The 16,512-nt window shown below is 45.8% G+C and overlaps 1 protein-coding gene across 7 annotated transcripts in view; it reads left to right on the forward strand.

The window, feature by feature from the left end:
* Window positions 1-16,512, forward strand: part of SYNE2 (spectrin repeat containing nuclear envelope protein 2) — a 228,750-nt gene that overhangs the window by 185,235 nt on the left and 27,003 nt on the right. For 6 of the 7 annotated variants that reach the window (XM_030319270.1, XM_030319269.1, XM_030319271.1 and 3 more), the window contains 2 exons: window positions 2,114-2,272; window positions 3,574-3,740. In XM_030319270.1, the coding sequence (XP_030175130.1) occupies window positions 2,114-2,272; window positions 3,574-3,740 (326 nt within the window). Of the gene's footprint in view, window positions 1-2,113; window positions 2,273-3,573; window positions 3,741-10,779; window positions 10,885-16,512 lie in introns of those variants that run through there. The other variant, XM_030319275.1, reaches the window with a different exon arrangement.

The raw sequence follows: 16,512 nt of genomic DNA on the forward strand, positions 1-16,512 counted from the left end.
TTTTTTAGGGATAGTTCTTTGAGCCTTCTTAACACGTTTGGCTGGGTGAATGTATAAGCATTAAGTATTTTTGCCTCACTCTGAGAAGATTACTTGTTTTCATTGTACATAGCAGGAAAATCTCTGGGAGTTCTACCTTAGTTTCCCCATCTGTAAGGTGGGGTGTTAAAACTTTATCTGGGGCGCCTGGGTGGCTTAGTGGTTTGAGCGACCGGCTGTCCGTGAGTTTGAGCCCCGCGTGGGACTCTGTGCTGACAGCTCAGAGCCTAGAGCCCACTTTGGATTCTGTGTCTCCTTCTCTGCCCCTCCCCCACTCATGCTCTGTCTCTCTGTCTCTCTCTCAAAAATAGATAAACATTAAAAAAAAAAAACTTTATCAAAAGAACTCTTAACTACTTCTTTTAACCCTATAACATTCTAAAGATTTTTAAGAGCTGAGAATACTTTTGTACATTTAGAAAGTCTGGTTTGCATTCTTTATACTTAACTTGTAAATTTGAACCCTTTAAGGAGGAAGAGCCTTTGTGGAAGTCAGCTTAGGGGTTGCTAATGCATAATAGAGCATTGGGTATGTGGGGTCAGCCTGCTACAGACCAGTATATGATTGCATTTCCATACTTTGCATCCAAAGCCAGAGGGCATAATGGGAAGGTGGATTAAATGAGAGATGTGCCTTTGGTTTTTAATTTTACTTTGCTTTATTTTGGAAATCTACCACTAAAATGGTGAAATAATTTTAATTTTTAGTCCATTTGCATTATAAACGTTAAATTAATGTTTTGATCTAGATTTATAGTTTTTAAGTTGAATAGGCAGGACATTGGCCTTAAATAGAAATAAGGACTTGGTCATTTTTAAAAAGGTAAAAGGGGGCGCCTGGGTGGCACAGTCAGTTGAGCGTCCGACTTCAGCCAGGTCACGATCTCGCGGTCCGTGAGTTCGAGCCTCGCATCAGGCTCTGGGCTGATGGCTCAGAGCCTGGAGCCTGTTTCCGATTCTGTGTCTCCCTCTCTCTCTGCCCCTCCCCCGTTCATGCTCTGTCTCTCTCTGTCCCCAAAACAATAAATAAACGTTGAAAAAAAATTTTTTTTAAAGGTAAAAGATTTGGGAGCATCTGGGTGGCTTAGTTGGTTAAGTGTCTAACTCTTGATTTCAGTTCAGGTCTTGATTAGGGTCGTGAGTTCAAGCCCCATGTTACATGCTGGGTGTGGAACCTGCTTTAAAAAAAAAAAAAAGATTTGGGTCATAAAACTGTAAATTAGCATGTAGCAAGCCATCGATAAAGGTATATTGAAAGAACAAGGATCAGAAGAAATTTGGGTGATGTTTACTGTTTTTAGCTTATCTTTCCTATCTAATTTTTTTTTTTAATTTTTTTTTTCAATGTTTATTTATTTTTGGGACAGAGAGAGACAGAGTATGAACGGGGGAGGGGCAGAGAGAGAGGGAGACAAAGAATCGGAAACAGGCTCCAGGCTCTGAGCCATCAGCCCAGAGCCCGACGCGGGGCTCGAACTCACGGACCGTGAGATCGTGACCTGGCTGAAGTCGGACGCTTAACCGACTGCGCCACCCAGGTGCCCCTCCTATCTAATTTTTAATATGACCTGGTAATAGTAGATATGCATTGAATAAAACTGAATTCTTTCGGTCAGTTACACTTCAGACATAATCCTTATTGTGTTGCTTTTATGGCATTTATCAAAAGGTGTAACTGTTGGGGCACCTGGGTGGCTCAGTCGGTTGAGCATCCGACTTCAGCTCAGGTCATAATCTCGCAGTCCATGAGTTCGAGCCCCACGTCAGGCTCTGTGCTAACAGCTCAGAGCCTGGGGCCTGCTTCGAACTCTGTGTCTCCCTCTCTCTCTTCCCCTCCCCCACTCACGCCCCCCACCTCTGTCAAAAATAAATAAACATTTAAAAAAAATTTTTTTTAAGAAAAAAAAAGGTGTAACTGTTGATGTTGAACCCTAGGTAGTGGGTAAAGTTATTTAAGTCTACAGGGTTACTGATTAAAATGAATGAAATTCCTAGTCTTTTTAATGGGGGGAAGGGAAAGGAAATAGTTTTCTTCCTGCCAACACTCAGCTGCCAAATTCATTTTCATTTCCAGGTGGCTATACGCAAACAGGAGATTGAAGACAGACTCAATTCATGGATTGTGTTCAATGAAAAAAATAAAGAGTTGTGTGCATGGCTGGTGCAGATGGAAAACAAAGTTCTACAGACAGCAGATCTTAGTATCGAAGAAATGATTGAAAAGTTACAGAAGGTAAGCAGGAATATCCAGATGGTTGCCGTTAGGACTGCCTCGGAATTCTCTGCCCTCATTCCCAGGCTCACAGTGGCCTAACCTGTTAGATATGTTTCTAATAACATTGCAGAAATTTGAACGCCTTTCTCGCTGTCTTTATTCCTTCGCAGAGAAAAGTTGGTAAGTGATGGGGGAGATGTGGGACCATCATAGGAGGGCATGAGGCTTGTTGTGTCTACTCTCAGGAAGTCTGGCCAGAGCGGGGCTCTTGTCAGCTTAAGCATCAGTTCATACGCCAGGGGTTGTGGCTTCTCTGGTTGTCGCTATGAGGGAGCTCTCCTCGCCAAAGGGGAGACGCCAACAGCAACTGGGGCTCATAATTTTTGAAATAGCCACCAGGCTCCACAGGGAAAGGCTTCTTGCCGCGGTCACCCAAAATGCCACTCGGTTATTTCAAGAAAGCTCTTACTGGGGCTCCTGAGTGGCTCGGTCGGTTAAGCATCCCAATTCGGCAGAGCCTGCTTCAGATCTTGTGTCTCCCTCTCTCTGCCCCTCCCCCACTCACACTCTTTCTCTCTCTCTCTCTCTCTCTCTCTCTCAAAAATAAATAACTTTTTAAAAAATTTGTTTAGAAAGAAAGTGGGGCGCCTGGGTGGCTCAGTCGGTTGAGCACCTGACTTCGGCTCAGGTCATGATCTCACGGTCTGTTGAGTTTGAGCCCCACGTCAAGCTCTGTGCCGACAGCTCAGAACCTGGAGCCTGCTTCAGATTCTGTGTCTCCCTCTGTCTTTGACCCTCCCCCCTTCATGCTCTGTCTCTCTCCATCTCAAAAATAAATAAACATTAAAAAAAATTTTTTTTAATAAAAATAAAAAAGTAAAAAGATAATAACTACTGGGGCGCCTGGGTGACTTGGTTAAGCGTCCGATTTCGGCTCAGGTCATGATCTCACCATTCCCGAGTTTGAGCCCTGCGTCGGGCTCTGTGCTGACAGCTCAGAGCCTGGAGCCTGCTTCAGATTCTGTGTTTCCCTCTCTCTCTGCCCCTCCCCCACTCACACTCTGTCTCTCTCTATCTCAAAAGTAAATAAACATTAAAAAAAATTTTGTTTAAAAAGTTAACTACTGCCGTACGTATTACACATGAGCCAAGTGGGTGTTGTTTGACTTTTTAGCTACTCACTGAAGAGTTGCATTAACAGGTAAGAGAAGTTTTTGAATTCTTTTTTTAATTTCAGGAGGCGGCTGTATGTTTGTGACTGGCGAAGAAATGAATTTTCAGTAGTAACTGAGGCTTTTGTGTTTTGGTGCCTTTGCCAGGACTGCATGGAAGAAATAAACTTGTTTAGTGAAAACAAGTTGCAGTTAAAGCAAATGGGTGACCAGTTGATCAAGGCCAGCAACAAGACAAGAGCAGCTGAGATCGATGACAAGCTCAACAAAATCAATGACCGCTGGCAGCATCTTTTTGATGTCATTGGATCAAGGTGAGAAATGGCCTAGAAGTTTCTCTTATTTCCTAGGCATCGTGGTGACGTCACACATCCAGAAACTAAGCTTAGTCGCCTCTAAAGCAGCCTAGCAGTTTCATAAACTTAGGAAGGCAAACTTCGGTTGAAATTCTTACGTCAACCTTTTAGGAAGATTGTATTTTCATATATGAGACTTCAGTGTTTTTTTCTTTAGCTTAAAATTTCATGTGAAGTTAGGTTTAATTTGAGAAGAGATCCTGGACGAAGTACTTAGAAACTTCAACTCTACTTCAGTGCTTGTGTGTCCCCCGGATGAAATCGTCTCTGCCTGTCCCTGCTTGTACGTAGGCAAATGCAAGTAGGTCGGGACATGTGCCTGATTTCTAGATGCTGGTCTGCAGGCCCCAGTGGGCATCTGGTCCTACGATGTGGCCTTAGGAGGCGTGTCGGTGGCCACAAATCAAAGCTATATTCTCTAGTGCAACCTTATCAGAAATAAGACTGGTGATTTTTATCTCCCCTCACAGAGTAATGAAGCTGACACCACCCAGAGCTTTTAAGTGTCTTTTGTCTTCAAATTCTCTCTCCAAAGAGAGACCCCAACCGAAATGTTTTTCACATGCAACCTGGCGTGCAAAAAATGGTCACTCAGCTCTGGGACCACTCATGCAGCTTTGTATTTATACCGGCCATGCGAGTCTCTTCTGTAGCAGTGTGCTCAGATATTTGGAACACGCCTGAGATGCAGAATATACAGGAGGACCTGTAAGGAGAATGAGGAATTAGGGAGTAATGAAAATAAGATGCTCTTAATAATTTGGCATTTATCTCCTTGACCTCACTGTTTACTGTAAACCGTGAGTGAACCTGATTCAATCAGCAAGGGCGCCAGGCTAAGGGCTACGAGAATTACAGACAGGAAGTAAGATGAGTCAATTACGTTAATGGGAGCAGACATCTGAGCAGCTGTAAAGCCAAGTGGTTTGAGAGCTCAGAGCTCATCTTTCTGGAGTGGGGGCAGGAATGAGGAGGAGCCTTTCAGAGGAGTGGTGTTTCCAGATGGTCCTGAGTGATGGGTTGGGATCCTTGAGGGTTACTGGTGGCAGAGACCGTTACGTTGTGAGCAAAAGGATACAGGGATCGAGCAGCTTGGAAGTCTTTCAGAAAATAACAAGAAGCTCCATTGGCTCAAATGTAGGAGATGAAGCTAGAGAGGTAGATCAGGGCTAATGCTTAAAAGACCTTCAATCTCAACCGAAGATTTGGCTTGCTAAATAAAGTCTGAGTCATTCATGGTTCTTTAGCAGTGGAGGGTTTGCCAAAACAAACATTAGGGTGATTTGGCTGGCAGCATAGGCTGGGCTGAATTTAACTTGTCTGTATTGCCAGTTGAAAAAAAAAAATCTGTAGAAATCCATGGTGGTAACCCAAATAAGGATTAAGAGCACAGGTTTTGAGCACATCCTGCCTTTCCCACTTACTGTAGAAACTTGAGTGGTAGCTAACCTTTATTTTATTATTATTTTTTTAACGTTTATTTATTTTGGGGACAGAGAAACAGAGTGTGAGTGAGTGGGGGAGGGGCAGAGAGCGCGGGAGACACAGAATCCAAAACAGGCTCCAGGCTCTGAGCTGTCAGCACACAGCCCGACGCGGGGCTCGAACTCACGAACTGTGAGATCATGACCTGAGCTGAAGCCGGACACTGAACCAACTGAGCCACCCAAGCACTCCAGATCTAACCTTTCTAAGCCTCAGTTTCCAAATCTGCAAACTATGTCCAATAGCACTGCTTACGTCAGAGGCTGCTATGAGGATGAATGGTTTGTGTCTCGCATGTGGCACAGGACCAGCCTGTAGGAGCCAGCGTTCCCTGAGTGGCTGTTATCATTGTTTTCCCCTAAGAAGACTGTAAGACGAAGTAGCATGTTTATTAAATGGGAGAGGATTCCCTCAGTTGTGTCTGATACTAAGAGGTCTTTCTTCCGGGAGACCAGTGTCTTTGACTCTCTTAAATTCCCAGTGCTTAGAACAGTGCCTCAGAGAGGCACCTGGGTGGCTCAGTTGCTTAAGCGTCCCACTCTTGATTTGGGCTCAGGTCATGATCTCATAGGCTCTGAGCTGGGCATGGAGCCTGCTTAAGATTCTCTGTCTCCTTCTCCCCCTGCCTCTCCCTCTGTCTCTCCCTCTCTTTAAAAAACAAAACAACAACAACAGAGCGTCTCAGATATTGGTTGACATGAACATTTCAGTGCTTAAGAATGCGATCGTTTCTGTTAAGTAAATTGTGTCTAGTATGTCTTTGTTGACATCATCTTTATATCCTAAGTCTTCTGGAGCACCTGGCGCTAATCGAGGGTATGATGACATCAGATCTGTTTATGGATCATTTAGGAGCAAGGTCTAGATTATGCTTCCCGAAGACTAGAGTGACAGTCCATTCTTTTTTTTTTCTTTTTTCTTTTTTAATGTTTATTTATTTGAGGGGGGAGGGACAGAGAGAGAGAGAGAGGAAGAGAGAATCCCACATAGGCTCTGCCCTGTCAGCACAGAGCCCACCTGAGGCTTGACCTCATGAAACTCGAGATCATGACCTGAGCCAAAAATCCAGAGTCAGGTGCTCAACCAGCTGAGCCACCCAGGTACCCCTGCGAGCTATATTCTTGACCATGTGCTTTTTACACATGATTTCACTTAATCGTCATTGTAATTCTGAAAGGTAGATACCATTATCCCATTTTACAGATAAGGAGACTGAGAAGTTGAAGATGGGTAACCTGCCTGTAATTACATAGCCAGCATGTGAGGCGCCAGGATTTCCACTCATAGTGGTGTTGCCTCCCTGCTCCCCTAGACTCTTGCAGTTTGTAGCGAAGAGAACAGAATGAGAGTCTAATCCCTTCAAAACTAGAGGACTTGGGAGAGAGTAAAGCAAGTAAAGCTTTCTCTTAAAGCAAAGACCAGGTGAGACAGATGGCTGAGAGCCTAAGAAGCTCTGAGTGGGGTTTACCCTTCAGTTGACTTTGTGAGTTGAGGCAAGCTGAGACCTGCCGTAGCCTCACGTGGAATTAGCTCCTTGTCGGATCTCTGACACTGATTTCATGCTGGGTACTACGCAAAGGTGTCACCACCAAGGAAATGGGTTGGGAGCACAGGCTGCAGAATTTAGATTTGAACAATGCCAAGCAGAACCTTTAGTGTCTTGGTTGATAAACTAGGCACAAGATCCTGGATGAGAGAGCAGCAGGACAGCTATGGGTCTGTTTGCACACATACGCTATTAGCCTGGGGCGCAGTGCAGGGTGGTTACATGGTAATGAGAAGGAGAAAGCAGGCTTAGACCCAAGCCACTGTTCTTTCTCTACTTGTAAGGTGTTCTTCAGCTTCTGTAAAATCGCTAAAGCAGAGAACCTGAAGGATACATCTCCCCCATCTTACCCGCTAATCAAAGGAGGGAGCAGGGGAACCTAACCTCACATCAGGTTATATTGGCCTTGGGTGTAGACATCAAAATTCCGAGAAGTGGCTCTCCATCAGAATTGCTGCAGGAGATTTTCCCAATCGTCATGGGCCCTTGGGCAGCTGCTTACCTTAATGATATCTAAATTCATGTAAAACATTCTATTCATTTCACCGACAGAAAGGCCATTGAAGCACTATGTATTTTTTTTTTTTTTTTTTTTTTGGTGTATGGTGTGATTATTCTAGAACTCAATCTGACTTGATGACAAGAAATATTAATTTTACACTACTATGCTTATTTGACAGATTAAATGAAGAGTTAACTTTTTTATGTTTTGGGTTTTTTTTAATGTTTATTTATTTTTCAGACAGAGAGAAACAGAGCATGAACGGGGGGAGGGTCAGAGAGTGGGAGACACAGAATCTGAAACAGGCTCCAGGCTCCGAGCTGTCAGCACAGAGCCCGACGCGGGGCTCGAACTCGCGACCACAAGATCATGACCTGAGCTGAAGCTGGACGCCTAACCGACTGAGCCACCCGGGCGCCCCAAGAGTTAACTTTTTTTTTTTTTAATTTTTTTTTCAACGTTTTTATTTATTTTTGGGACAGACAGAGACAGAGCATGAACGGGGGAGGGGCAGAGAGAGAGGGAGACACAGAATCGGAAACAGGCTCCAGGCTCCGAGCCATCAGCCCAGAGCCTGACGCGGGGCTCGAACTCACAGACCGTGAGATCGTGACCTGGCTGAAGTCGGACGCTTAACCGACTGCGCCACCCAGGCACCCCAAGAGTTAACTTTTTTTAAAATTACAGTTATTAGGGCGCCTGGCTGACTGGGTCGGTAGACCATTCAACTCTTGATCTCGGGGTTGTAAGTTGGAGCCCCACATCGAGTGAAGAGATTACTTAGAAATAAAATCTTTAAAAACATTGTTTTAAAATATGGTAGCTATTAGCCCCTCCCCCTTCATGCTTTCTTAGATAATATCTTTGAAGACTGACCCAGCAAAATGTCAATGCAGGAGAGACAACTAAATTACGAGAAGGTTTCGGAACTACCAATATGTGTGATCCCGTTTTAGAGGTGGCTCGGCTACCTATTAGTGGGAACACTTTAGGCACGGGATGTTGGATGATGGACAAAAGGTACAAAGTTGGCTTGCTTCAGCCAGCACAGACCAAAACTCTGAAAAGGGGGTCCTGCCCGCCCCCCCCCACCTCCCCACCATCCTGCCTTCAGTGGGACTGATGCCAGAGGAAAATTCAGTCTCCTACTTCTCATCTGTGTCTACCTGGATTTCAGAAACCCAACAGTTGAACTCCTTAAAAACCCATCTACTTTTGTTTCCCAGAAACCCCTCCCCATTGCATTCAGTAAACCCCTAGCTTCATCCTATGAAGTAGGAGCCCTGTGGCCACTGGTCAGTCTGTCTTTGGTAAGTCACTTTGGCTGGTTGTGGAGCCTCTTCAGAGACCTGGGGAAAAGTAGCTGAGGAGAAGGAGGCTCTTTTTAAAAAAAGACTCTTTCTAGCAGTATGTGTGAATGATCTGGTCAAAGCTGTCAGTGCCTAAAACAGACGGGACCACTGGATGGAAAGACATACCCCAGAATGTTTACATTGGTTATCTGTTGGTGTGGGCCTCATCAGTGACTTCAGTTTTCTTTTTGCTTATCTGTTTTTTCTGAATGTTCATTATGGAAAAAGGAACCACGGGGGCTTTATTTTTTCTTTTCCTTAAGAAAAAATGTCCTCAATGTTTTTACCTTTCTCTTTAATTTCTCTTGATGGTTGGCGCGCCTGGGTGGCTCAGTCACTTAAGCCTCTGACTTTGGCCCAGGTCATGATCTCACTGTCCGTGAGTTTGAGCCCCACGTTGGGCTCTGCGCTGTCAGCTCAGAGCCTAGGGCTTGCTTCAGATTCTGTGTCTCCCTCTCTCTCTCTGCCCCTCCCCTGCTCATGCTCTCTCTAAAAAATACAGATTTAAAAAAAAAATTTAATTTCTCGTGATGGCAACGTCATTAGCAGACTTGATATCCTTAAGCCAGTGTTTCAAGGGGGGGACTTGCTCAGGCATGCTCCCATAGGATCCCTCCCTGTTTAGACTAGATAGTTCTCACTATCAGAAGAATCAAGTCCATGAAAAGAAACTTTTTAACTAAGCATAATTTTCACATTTCACCTACCAAACGTGAAAACCCCACCTGTTTCACAATAGTAGCAATTAAAATTTTGTCATTTAAACCTAGCAGTTATTACCATGGCGACCGTGCGTTGGGAGTGTTTTCCATCCCTTGCAGAATGGGCAGGGAGATGTGTGCCTTTTTAAATTGATAAAGTTTTTCCTTGCTCTCTTTTTATCTGTATTTTCTCAAGGTTATTTTGGAAGACCAAACAATGCTGCTAGTCATAGAGTTGACTTGCTCTGGCCTGATCCAGTACAACTGGAAGGATTTAGAGATTTTAGTGCAGGAGAAGCCAGATGTGAGGTCACCCTCCCCATCTCCATTTTCCTTCCCATCAGCCTGATCTTTCCCCCTCCGGAGCATGGGGCTGCTGCTCCTGGGCCCTGAGGGTTGGGGAGTTTCCTCAAGAAGACCGCAACCACCAGGGGGTCAGTGAACGGACAACATCGGGCAGCATCAGCAGGTCCAGTGTACTAGTCTTTGGGGGATCATACTTAGCAGGTCCCAGGGACAGCTAAGCGTGTAGGCACCAGTTAGATGTTGCATTTGGGGAGAACGGTTTCCAAACCTGTGCTCTTAATTTCACGGGTCTAGAATGTGCTCGCTGTGTTTCAAGGTGGGGATATAATAATTACGGTATGTTGGGCTTTAGGGACCCATGAGAAATGATATTGTTGAGGCTTCAAATAAGGCTGAGAGTAAGTCTGAAAGGGGCTGGACACAAACCAAGGGTGCTCTGGTAAACAGCCACTTGGGATACCCTAGAGAAACCCAGATTAGGGATATGGAGGAATTTTCAGAGACATAATTGCAAAATCTCTTCCTCTGCAAAGTCTTGAACTCCATTTGTACTATAACAGAATTTGTTTTGCAAAAGGCGGAGGAATGGAGTTGGTGAACGCTCTGCCTTTTCCTAAACCAGGATGCACAGGGCTAAAAAGGCAGGGCAGAAACCCACCTCCCACCCCCGCATTCCCTGGAAATTTCTTCCTCAGGAGGACCCTAGGAGGGTATCCCTGTTGGACTCAGGGGTTTCCAGTTTCACCAGTTCTTTCCAATCTGAAGCCAAAATTTGGCTTGAGGAGGACAGAAATCCTCTTTCCCGTGCCCCAAACCTAAATGTTTCTCTTCCCTCTGTTTACAGCACTTCATAAATAACCCACAGCCAAGATAACACTGTGACTTTCTTCCCCCAGCATTGCAATCCTGTAGCGTCAGAACAAAGACTGTGTGTGTGAGAGAGAGAGGAAGGAGCTGGAGATATTTGTTTATTGGAAGGGAGAAAACGGAGATTAAAACTGCAGTGAGCCGAGAGGCAGGTCGGCTCCCTTCCTGGGGGCGCTGCTTTGTGGCCGGAGCCTGCGGGAGGGCGGCCGCTCGCTCGGATGCTGAGCCAGGGGATGGACTGGCGGGTGGCCGGGGGAGGGGCTGCCTTGGCCCGGGAGGTGGAGGTGCAGCCGGGAACTTGGAGCTTCCCCTAAACAGAAGGAATGGTTTTTTCTCATCAACAGTAAGTGCCATTTCAGCCATCAGCCCAGCATATGGCCGAGGGGCGGCTGCTGCCTCTGTATGTCTCCCTTTCTTGCTCCCTCATTTTGGTTACAATAGGAGCGATGGATGAGATGGTGGCTGTGGAGTGTGTGTGTGTGTGTGTGTGTGTGTGTGTGTGTGTGCGCGCTCAGCCATGGGGAGGGGGGGATGGGTTCTCTCCCAGTGTCAGCTCGTGAGCGTGGCGTCTGCGCCCAGCTTTTGACAAGCAAGGGAGAGGGGTGATTATGCTGTGTGGAAAATGGAAGTCCTCCGGCGACATGAATGCTTCAAAGAGACGATTAGCTCGAATGTCTCAAATCAGGGCTTCAAGATCTTGGAGTAATTGATTATCTTACTATAAAGCTGTTTAGTCACGTAAAAGATGTAGTTGTACAGAATCTGTATGGTGTTTTTAGCAGCTGACAGCTGCCCCCAGGTTTGAGTAGCTGTTTGTTTCTGCACAAATTCAGATATTTTGACCATCTCGGTTTTCAGTATTTTTTAAGTTATGCTGTCCACATTGGCATAGGATTTTTTTCATTGATGATGATCTAAGGTCTTTGTATTTTAGCTGTAGACGCTTTAGCATGTAGAGAATAGGACTGAAGTGTAAATTATTCCATATAGATGAATTTGATACTAGAAACCTCCATCACATGTTGTAAGCCTTAGGTCTGCTACATAGAATGATACTAACCAGATTTGGTTTTGTTTGTTTTAGAGGGAGACAGGGCTCATAAGTATTGTATTCTGATCTCTCACTATTAAAATAAAACTTTATTCACCTTGATTATCTGCTGCATTTCTACCCATAATCCCTGCAAAAGATCTCCTAATTTGTAGCTACTCTTAGTAAAAATTCTTATTTTTGTTTGATTTCATATAAAAAGGTCTTCCAGTAATCTACACAGGTGAGAAACTTCCCCTTTGCACCTAAAAATGTTGTTCTCCCAATCCTCAGAATTAGAATTTGACTCGGGAAATCACACTTATTGTTTGTAGAGAAACAGGATTTCTATATGTGGTGCACCTGGGTAAAACATGGGCAAGTTAGAGACGATGAGCCACGTAAACAAACTGCCTCCATGGTTGATGTGATGCAATATTGTGGTTGCTTCCCTGTGCCAGCGGTCTGGGTTCTGAATGGGTTTCCTTGTTTCTCAACATGAACTCGAGATTTAAATTTTTCCAAGAGCGATATTAACAAGGCCTAACATGGAGGTTGGTTGCCTGGGTTGGCAAATGACCCATACTTCTTGACCCTGGAAAGGTGATAATCAGATTACAGTATCTGCATAGAATACGCTACAAACTCAACAGTACATGTGAGGGTTCCTAGAGTAAGTTGTGACGGGATTATCTAAAAAAAAAAAAAAAAAAAAACAACAACATTTATTTAAATCACCATGCACTTTTGGATATTACGTCCTCAGTCGGAGGTTGGGACATAGGGGTAAGGTTGGATCCTGAGTAGGTGAATCTTTTATAGCTTCTTGGCAACGTTCTTCTTTTCTTTTCCTCCTACCTTCCCTTTCTCTTTAATTTGACCTAAGTGTATGTACGATTTGTGGGCCTGTCAATATTTCGCTTGCCCTGTATGGAACCAGACCAAGTCCGGCTAGTATCATTCTATGTCTCAGACCTAAGGCTTAGAATGTGTGATGGAGGCTTTTAATATCAAATTCATCTGTATGGAATAATTTCCATTTCAGGACTATTCTCTACATGCTAAAGGACCTGCAGTTAAAATACAAAGAGGAGGGGCGCCTAGGTGGCTCGGTCGGTTAAGCGTCCGACTTCGGCTCAGGTCATGATCTCACGGTCCGTGAGTTCGAGCCCCGCGTCGGGCTCTGTGCTGACGGCTCAGCGCCTGGGGCCTGTTTCGGATTCTGTGTCTCCCTCTCTCTCTGACCCTCCCCCGTTCATGCTCTCTCTCTCTCTGTCTCAAAAATAAATAAACGTTAAAAAAAAAATTTAATAAAAAAAAATAATAAAATACAAAGAGGAGCATGTAGGGCTTGCAATGTGGCAGCAAATTGTTCTGTGGCAAGATGGCTTAGAGGTGCTCTGACCTTTCCCTCTTTCCTTTAACATAGAACCTAGCTATGTGTTTTATGAAAAAGACAAATTTGAAGGTATGGGTGAACCTCCTTTACTCGTTCAAAAGATATTTATGAAACGCCTCCTATATTGTTATTATAATGTCGAAATTCAATCTAAGTTAGATTATCAGCTCTTCGGGAATAAGATCTGTATTTCAGTTGTCTCCTGAATCCTTGGGATCTGCACAGGATCCAGGACAAAGCACATGGTTAAATGCTTACTGAAAGGAAATCATGGAGGGGCAACTGGGAGCACCCGAAGTATAGCACTTGGTGGACGGGCTTCTACCCCCGCGGCGTATCCTAGAGCCACGACTCTGGACTTCTAATCATGTTCCCTACAGCAACAAAAGGCATCCCGTGCCTAACGTTATCTCATGGGCTCGTGCGTGCACGTTAGCGTATGTAGGTTTATATGAGTTGCCACGAGGAAAGAGCCTAAGAACAGCATGCCCAAGTTGAAATCCTGCCTCTGCCATTTAATCATCATGTGACTGGGGCAAGTTATTTGATCCCTGTGCCACAGTTACCTCCTCTGTCAAATGGGGATGCTAATAGTACTGATCTCCTAGCATTGCCAGGAGGGTTAAATGAGTTGCCCGTGTATAAAGCACGACAGACCTGGCACAGGTACATGTCAGCGTGGTCTGTAGTTGTCGTAAAGTGCCAAATGCATTTCATGTATTTATATCTCCATGGTCTGTAGCATGGTCGTAAAGTTTGTGAATTCTAAAGTGTGCCCAGTGTAGACGCTTCAAAAGAATGGGATAGCACTAGAAAGTCTAACATTTTGTTCCCATACTCCATTGGATTGTCTTGAGCACTCCATTTTGGACGTCACTGGCCTGGAGTATCAGTCCTGGTGAAGCCAAGTAAATTATTCTTCCACCTGCCTCCTACCACGCCCCACCCCCACTTATTGTACGTCTCACCCTGGGATTAATAGGATTCAAGGTCGCTTCGTCTCTGTTTACATCCAGGTTCTTTTGTCTGTTAGGCGCCCCCCCCCCCCCATTTAAAGAATTGCATTTTAGCGCTTTTCTTTTTAAAATAAAGAGGCTGGGATGCTGAGGATGGCGTAGGGTCAGGTGCTGGATGGAGGTGGAGGCAGGAGAGCTGTGCGGAGGCTGCTGACCCTCCTCTCCCCTCCATTCTAGGGAGCTCTCAGGGCTGGGCTGCCTCTCCAGCCAGAGCTTCCAGAAGGGCAGCCCCTTGCAAACTGCATGGAAGACTCCTTGTCCAATAGGGCCTGGGTTTCCCAGCTCCTCTGGCATTGTCTGGCCTGTCCTTTCTGATCCCTAGGCAGTCAGGGTGACAAGATACTGGGGGGAGGAGGGTGTCCCTCGAAAGCCACAGGGACGAAGGCAGGATCTAGGTTACAACTGCATCCAAGCCTGGCCCCAGATTCTGTTTCTTCCTTTTTAATAAATCATCTTGAGGCTTTGAAAGGAACTCCTTGTGGTATTTGCAGTAAGATTGTAATTTGGAAAAACTTAACCACCATGAAAATCCTCTGGATCGTGGTTTCTGGGCATTTATCTCTGTTAGGCACAGTGCCAAATTCATTTCATGTATTTATATCTCCTTCAACCCTCTCAGCCACCCAGTGAAGGAAGGGACTAACTGCTGTTGACAGTTTTTCAGATGAGCTTAAACAGAGCTAGGATTCAAACCGAGGCCCTCACCACAAAGTCTGTGCTCTTTACCACCAGACTCCGTGGCCGCCTCCTAAGCTGGCCTCCCTCCTGGCACTGTTGAGAATAAATATTTATGAAAGGACTTTGTGAGGTCCGGTGTCATGTAAATGAGGTGGTGTTGTAGCATCGTGTAATCCCAGTGGCAATAAGAACTAATATTGAGTTCTCGCTCTGTGCCAAAGACTTGACACACATCCTTTTGTTTTTGGGCTCAGAACCACCTGCAAGGTGGATGACCAGGAAACTGGGAATCAGGACAGTTGGGCTCCTTGCAGTGTGCAAAGCCCATACAAGGTGCAGCGGGACTTAGACCCAGGTCTGCTCACTTCCAGAACTCTGGCCGTAACTTCACCCAGATATTATCACCTCCCTAGACCTTGAGGGACCTCAGAAGCCTACTAGAGATGAGGAGGCTGAAACACAAGGATTTTTCCTAAATCAGAAAACCAGCTGGTAAGAGAGCTGGAGCTAGACGTCAGTCCCCAGGGTTGATTTGGTTGATGGTAGGATTCAAAAATAAATAAATAAATAAAAATTAAAACACACAATTCTGGGGCGCTTGGGTGGCTCAGTCGGTCAAACATCCGACTTAGGCTCAGGGTCGTGGTCTCGCGGTTCATGAGTTCGAGCCCCGCGTCAGGCTCTGTGCTGGCAGCTCAGAGCCTGGAGCCTGCTTCGGAGTCTGTGTCTCCCTCTCTCTCTCTGCCCCTCCCCCACTTGTGCTCTGTCTCTCAAAAATAAATTAAAACAGGGGCGCCTGGGTGGCTCAGTCGGTTGAGCGGCCGACTTCGGCTCAGGTCGTGATCTCGTGGTCCGTGGGTTCGAGCCCCGCGTCAGGCTCTGCTGACAGCTCAGAGCCTGGAGCCTGTTTCAGATTCTGTGTCTCCCTCTCTCTGACCCTCCCCCGTTCATGCTCTGACTCTCTCTGTCTCAAAAAAAATAAATAAATAAAAGTTAAAAAAAATAAAAATAATAAATAAATTAATTAATTAAAACATTAAAAAAAAAAACCACACAATTCTGTGGTCTACGTCATGCAACAAATATTTGTCAACGCCGCCCACCAGGCAGTGTGGGAGGTACTGGGCTGGCAGAGGTAGGGAGCCCCGTGCAGCCTGGCCAGCACGGGCTCTGTTGCGATGGGTGGATAGCGAATGAGAGACGCAGACGCGACACAGGGCAGGAGGTCCCAGGTGCTGCGGGAGCACGTGGGCCAGGGGCCCCCCAGTGTCTTCGGTGAGCTGTGCTGGAGGCTCCAGGAGAAGGGAAGGGGAGCCACTTTGCAGAGTGCAGGGAAAGAGGCAGAGAGGCCACTGCATGCTGGACAACTTGAAAAGGTCAGGGGATTAAACTGATACGACAGGGTGGGGCGAGGACTGTGAAAGCAGCGGAGCATGCATGGATCGGCCGTGCCACCCCAAATGTACACTTTGGCCGCAGACCCACAGGTGGGTAGGAGGAGGAGGGCAAGGAGGGCGCCAGGGAACTGGTCACAGGCAACCTGGGAAGAAATGATGGTGGCAGGGAATACAGTGCATTTCTGATGAGTTGGAGCCTCAGTTTTTCTTTCCGTAGTGCTGTAGGATGGAGTTCTGAAGGCACCTTGTAACCTGAGTCTTGGTCGGTGGGAACTTGGCGTCACGGCTATTACTTCAAGTCGCTGAGATTGGCTGAGAATCCACAGATCCCCAGAACAAGCCGTTTCCCCCCGACAGTACCTTGAGGCGCCAGTGAGCTCACCAATTATACTGACGCCGTGTGTGTCCGTTCAAATCCGCTCCACACGGAGTAGGAGGCAGATGGATTTAG

The sequence above is a fragment of the Lynx canadensis genome, chromosome B3 (genome assembly GCF_007474595.2).
Source record: "Lynx canadensis isolate LIC74 chromosome B3, mLynCan4.pri.v2, whole genome shotgun sequence".
NCBI classification, from domain to species: domain Eukaryota; kingdom Metazoa; phylum Chordata; class Mammalia; order Carnivora; family Felidae; genus Lynx; species Lynx canadensis.